This window comes from Haliaeetus leucocephalus, unplaced genomic scaffold, assembly GCF_000737465.1.
Source record: "Haliaeetus leucocephalus isolate CR32 unplaced genomic scaffold, Haliaeetus_leucocephalus-4.0 Scaffold219, whole genome shotgun sequence".
Lineage (NCBI taxonomy): Eukaryota > Metazoa > Chordata > Aves > Accipitriformes > Accipitridae > Haliaeetus > Haliaeetus leucocephalus.
Window position 1 is genome coordinate 292,972 of NW_010972655.1, and position 4,905 is coordinate 297,876.

Consider the following 4,905-nt stretch of genomic DNA (forward strand, 5'->3'; position numbering starts at 1 on the left):
CAGCCAGCCCACGCGGTCCCAGCCCAGGGGATCCTGGTCCCTGGGGTCCCAGCTCTCGGGGTCCCAGCCCGCGGGGTCCCAGATGTTGGGGTCTCTCCCTGGGCTCCAGCCCCTCGGGGTCCCAGCTGTCGAGGTCCTAGCGATCGGGGTCCCAGCCCCTTGGGTCTCACGAGTGCAGGACACCCACGGGGCCACTCATGCCCCATGTCCTTGGAGGGTCCTGGTGCCTGAAGTGATCCCCCCTAGCAAAGGGGCCGGCAGCAGCTCCTCCAGACCCAAGCCCGTCCCTCGCAGGTGCCCAACACGTCCCCGACAAGGGCTACCAGGCACGTGTCCCCCAGGGCCAGGGCAAAGCCCTGGGGGATGCGGAAGTCACTTCCTTCCCCTTTCCCCAAATAGCTGCTATGCAAAGGGCAGGTGGCCCCACCAGCGCACGGCAGAGTGCCGGGATGGCCAGGAGTGCGGCACTGCTCCTCTGGGGTGAGTGCCCGGGCATGGGCCTTGGGGCTGGGCAGGGGGCCTGATGCCACAGGGATGGGCGCCTAGACCCCTCCCATACTTTGGGGAGCAGTGAGTTGAAGCAGAGCCCAGTGGCACTGGCCGGCCCATGGGGAGGGCGTGCTGGGTGGCTGTGGGGTCCCCTGAGGTCCCAAACACCAGCAGAGCCAGCACACGGGGTTGTACCCCCCAGCGTGCCTGGGGCTGTGGGGCTGGAGCAGCTGTGGGGACGGGGCTGTGGGGACAGGGTTGAGGGGACAGGCATCACAGGGATAGGGATGTGGGGACTGGTGTCATGGGGCTGGGGTGGCTGTGGGGGGGGGTACATGGGGATGGGGCTGTGAGGGCAGAGCTGTAATGATGGGGACATGGGGACAAGCACCATGCAGATGGGGCCATATGCCACAGGGATGGGGCCATGGGGATGGGTGCTGTGGGGCTGGCGGAAGTGTCCCCATGCTCTGCGCAAGCTCGGGATGGCTGTGCTGCCCAGACACAGTGCGTGGGCGGCTCTGACGCAGCCATGTCCCCTGGGCTCTCCCAGCTGTCCTGGGAACCATCCCCGCACCCTTTCCCACGGGTGCTGGTGTCCCCACAAGGGCAGCTTGGGGACAGCCCCCGCACCCCTTCCCCTGGGTGCCGGTGTCCCCGCGGCAGCAGCCCCCACCCAGCACCTCTCCCCTTCCTTCCAGCCCAAGCCCTCGGCCTCACTGGTGAGTCCTTGCTGGTCCCCAACCCTGCTGTCCCCAGACACTGCCGGTGGCCCCGGCAGACTGGCGTCCCCTGTCACCTTGCAGGTGCCCAGCCCAGCCAGCTCACGCTGGACCCCCCCTGGACACCGGTGTTCCTGACAGAGAAGGTGACACTGACCTGCCAGGGCTCTGGCGCGCCCGGCCCCGCCAAGTGGTATGTCAATGAGCAGTTCTGGCAGCAGGCAAGATCCAACCACATCCACATCACCACAGACCTACCCAGGAGCTACAGCTTGCAGTGCCGCAGCCCTGGTGCCAGGCTCAGCCCCTCCATCACCTTGGGCTTCTCGAATGGTGAGGGGTGGCATGGGTGCCCCTGCCCTGGCACGTGCGGGTGCCACAAGGGCTCTGGGTGGGCTCTCTTTCTCAGCCTCTTGCCCCTCGTGTGACAGGAGCCCATCCTGTGCATGCTGGCTGCATCTCCTGCACATAACTGGGTGCATCCGCGTGCACACCAGTGCATCCTTGTGCACACCGGTGCATCCCCATGCCATGGGAGCCCACCAGCCGAATCCCTGTGCACCAGCCGCCCCCGCCCTCTCTTGCAGACTGGCTGGTGCTGCAGGTGCCGGCGCGGGTGCTGCTGGAGGGGGACGCGCTGCCGCTGCGCTGCCGGGGCTGGAAGGACATGCATGTCACCCAGGTGCAGTTCTTCCATGAAAGGGAGGCACTGGGGGGGCTTTCCCAGGGGACCGAGCTGCTCCTGCCCTCCCTGCAGCTGCACCACAGCGGGCACTACCGCTGCCAAGCCACCGTGGGCCATGTCTTTCCAACGTGGCAGGAATCGGCACTGGTGATGGTGGCGGTGCAAGGTGAGCACCCCCTCCCCAACACCCACCTGGCAGGGTGCAGCCCCCCTTCCCCAGCGGGCTCGGCGTCACCGCTCCCCCCCGGCTCCCTCCCAGAGCTCTTCACGGTGCCGGTGCTGCGCCTGGAGGGCCCGGCCGAGCCCCGCGAGGGAACCCCCGTGGCCCTGGGCTGCCTCAGCCACCTCAGCCCCCTGCGGCCCCTCACCCGCCTCCAGCACCTATTCTACCAGGATGACATGGTGGTGGGGGGGCCCCAGGGCTCGCCCCAGCTCCAGCTGCCGGCCGTGGGGCTGTCCCACTCGGGGAACTACTCCTGCGAAGTGCGGACAGAGACGGCCAGCGTGCGGAAACGCAGCACCCCGGTCACCGTCACGGTGCGCAGTGAGTGTGCAGGAGGGATGGGGGCGTACCAGGGCCCTGCAGCCATCCCTGGGTCCCCACATCCCTCCCCAGGTCCTCCCACCCCTGCCTGGCTCCTCCCATCCCTTCCCACATTCCCACATCGGGGGGATCCCCACATCCCTCCCCAGGTCCCTCCCTGGGATCCCTTCATGCCTCCCTAGGTCCCCCCATTCCTTCCCAGGTCCCTCCCCAGGTCCCCACATCCCCCCAGGGTCCTTCCATTCATTTCCAAGTCCCCCCCTCCCTGCCTAGGTCCCCCTCATTTCTCCCTGGGGTCACCCGATCCCTCTCCAGGTCCCTCCATCCCTCCCTGGGGTTGCCCAATCCTTCCCTGTTGTCCCTCCATGTTGCCCAGGTCCCTCCATCCCTCCTCTGGTCCCCCTTCCCTGTCTGGGTCCCTCCATCCCTCTCCAAGTCCCCCCCCCCCTTCCCTAGGTCCCCCATCCCTGCCTGTCTCCTCTCTGCAGGGGTCCCAGTCTCGGGGGTGTCCCTGGTGGCACAGCCCCCCGGGGGGCAGGTGGCAGAGGGAGACCGCCTGGTGCTGAGCTGCTCGGTGGCTGAGGGGACGGGGCCCCTCTCCTTCTCCTGGCACCGGCAGGGCTCAGCTGTGCCACTGGCCACAGGCCCCTACTACAAGCTCCGCACTGTGCGGCACCAGGACAGCGGCCGCTACCACTGCACGGCCACCAACGGTGGCACGGCGGCCGACAGCCCGCCGCTGTGGGTCACTGTCCTGGGTGAGCAGGACCCTCTGGCTTCGGGTGCCCTCCACCCACGGTGTCACCTCATCCCGCCACTAGTCTGACCCCAGCACCATCTTTCTGCCTGGTAGTGCCAGTGGCTGGTGCCACCATCACGATGGCAAGGATGGAGCCGGTGGTGCCAGTGGGCGAGAATGTCAACCTGAGCTGCTCCGTGCGGGTGGGCACCGCGCCGGTGACCTTCACCTGGCTGCGGGACGGGCAGGAGCTGGACTCGGGGCCCGTCCTGTCCCTGGGTACTGTGGGGCCAGCACATGCTGGGACCTACCAGTGCCTGGCCACCAACCGCCTCGGCACCCACCGCATCTTCCGGGCACGCAGCCTGGCTCTGGCCCTCTCGGTGACGCAGCCAAGACAGGGAGGGCAGCACCAGGGCACAGGTGGGGGCTACGCCCATCTTCCCCCCCGCCCCCCTGGTCCCGCATGGGTGTCCAGCCCCCCAGGGTCAGGGCTGACCTGGGCTTGTCCCTGCTCTGTCCCCAGCCATGGCCGTGGGGCTCAGCATGTCCCTCCTGCTCCTGCTCGTGCTCACTGCTGCCATGGGCTGGTACCTCCGGCGCCGGTGCCGTGCAGGTGGGTCACCCACACCGGGGGGCTGGGGACCAGGTCTGTGGTCCCAGGTGGGGTAAAAGCCCCCCACACCGGCTGGGGGGTGGGCAATGGGGCTGCACCCTGCATCCCTCATCTTAGCTAGGGCTGAGCCCCCAGCGCCCTTGGCTCAGGGTCCTGGGCGGGTCTTAGGGGCCCTCCCTGCTTGCAGCTCATGTACCCCCATCTCAGCTGGGTATGCGGGGCTGAGTCCTTGGTACCGCCAGGTTGGGGGTCCTGGAGGGTCTTGGGGGGTGTTGTCTCCTTCCTGGGCATGCAGGGCTGAGCCCCATGGTCCTTGGCTTGGGGTCCAGGGGGTCTTGGGATGCCTTGGGTGGTCTCCCTCCTTGCAGCCCACATCTCCCTGTCTCATCTGGGGGCCTGGTACCCCCAGGTGAAACTCATCGGAGTCCCCAGTACCACCAGCTCAGGGGCCCGGGGTCCTCCCTCCCTCCTGGGCATGCATGGCTGAGCCCTGGGGTCCTTCGTTTGGGGTCCTGGGGAGTCTCAGGGGTCCTGGGGATCCCTTGCCACTGTGACTCCCGAGACCCCAGGGTTGCTCACACACCCCCTTGCCTTGCAGCTGCTGGGAAGAGCCAGAGCAGGTGAGCGGGGGGGGGGGGGGGGGGGGGGGGGTCCGGCCACGAAGCCCCTTGCCCTGGGGCTGGGACAGCAGGTTACCCGCCCCCGTCCCAGTCTGCTCCCGCCCCAGCCACGCCATTGTCCCGCAGGGACCCCACGATCCCTCCGGAGCCCGAGGGTCGCCAGCCAGAGCCCACAGCCCCCCCCGGGGAGCTGGAGGACGGGGAGGTGCTGTACACCTGTGTCGTGGTCACCGAGCGGGACGGGGGTGAGTACGGCGGGTGGAGTGGGGGACGCGCCGCCCACGCGTGTCACCGCCCCCAGCCCGGGTCCCCGAACCGCTTTCTCTTCCAGGCACCTCCCCGTCCCGCTCCCCCCGGGGCTCCCCCCGCTCCGCACCCCCGCGGGAGCCGCCCGTTACCTACGCTGTGCTGCCGGGTCCCCACGCGCGGCTGCGGCTCCCGAGCGACACCTACGAGAACGTCCCGTGACACCACAAGGCACTGGGGGGGG

The 4,905-nt window shown here is 68.7% G+C and overlaps 4 protein-coding genes across 5 annotated transcripts in view; 3 read left to right on the plus strand and 1 right to left on the minus strand.

Annotated features, from left to right (window-relative positions):
- DCAF8 (DDB1 and CUL4 associated factor 8) overlaps positions 1–4,905 on the minus strand; it is a 28,759-nt gene that overhangs the window by 18,366 nt on the left and 5,488 nt on the right. Inside the window, exon 2 of the mRNA XM_010566879.1 lies at positions 1,037–1,042. The gene's annotated coding sequence lies outside the window, so the exon portion shown is untranslated. The remainder of the gene's footprint in view (positions 1–1,036; positions 1,043–4,905) is intronic.
- LOC104831346 (high affinity immunoglobulin epsilon receptor subunit alpha-like) lies at positions 274–1,659 on the plus strand. Of its 2 annotated transcripts, XM_010566875.1 has the most exons (3): positions 274–480; positions 1,191–1,211; positions 1,296–1,659. In XM_010566875.1, the coding sequence occupies exons 1-3, from the start codon at positions 405–407 to the stop codon at positions 1,637–1,639; spliced, it is 441 nt and encodes a 146-aa protein (XP_010565177.1). In that variant the 5' UTR covers positions 274–404; the 3' UTR covers positions 1,640–1,659. The 2 variants fall into 2 exon arrangements, with proteins under 2 accessions (XP_010565177.1, XP_010565175.1); XM_010566873.1 differs by having other exon boundaries at positions 1,191–1,659.
- On the plus strand, positions 1,721–3,279 carry LOC104831345 (Fc receptor-like protein 2). The gene is made up of 3 exons (XM_010566872.1): positions 1,721–2,062; positions 2,156–2,440; positions 2,929–3,279. The coding sequence occupies exons 1-3, from the start codon at positions 1,738–1,740 to the stop codon at positions 3,264–3,266; spliced, it is 948 nt and encodes a 315-aa protein (XP_010565174.1). The 5' UTR covers positions 1,721–1,737; the 3' UTR covers positions 3,267–3,279.
- Positions 3,240–4,004, plus strand: LOC104831344 (V-set and immunoglobulin domain-containing protein 10-like). The gene has a single exon (XM_010566871.1). The coding sequence runs from the start codon at positions 3,320–3,322 to the stop codon at positions 3,914–3,916; it is 597 nt and encodes a 198-aa protein (XP_010565173.1). The 5' UTR covers positions 3,240–3,319; the 3' UTR covers positions 3,917–4,004.

What these genes read in the sequence shown, in the direction of transcription:
- LOC104831345 (XM_010566872.1), top strand. Translation starts at nt 1,738, where the DNA reads ATGCCATGGGAGCCCACCAGCCGAATCCCTGTGCACCAGCCGCCCCCG. An exon ending in GGTGATGGTGGCGGTGCAAG is followed by an intron (nt 2,063 to 2,155) that starts GTGAGCACCCCC and finishes GCTCCCTCCCAG; the next exon opens with AGCTCTTCACGGTGCCGGTG. An exon ending in GGTCACCGTCACGGTGCGCA is followed by an intron (nt 2,441 to 2,928) that starts GTGAGTGTGCAG and finishes TCCTCTCTGCAG; the next exon opens with GGGTCCCAGTCTCGGGGGTG.
- LOC104831346 (XM_010566873.1), top strand. Translation starts at nt 405, where the DNA reads ATGCAAAGGGCAGGTGGCCCCACCAGCGCACGGCAGAGTGCCGGGATG. An exon ending in TGCGGCACTGCTCCTCTGGG is followed by an intron (nt 481 to 1,190) that starts GTGAGTGCCCGG and finishes CCTTCCTTCCAG; the next exon opens with CCCAAGCCCTCGGCCTCACT.
- LOC104831344 (XM_010566871.1), top strand. Translation starts at nt 3,320, where the DNA reads ATGGCAAGGATGGAGCCGGTGGTGCCAGTGGGCGAGAATGTCAACCTG.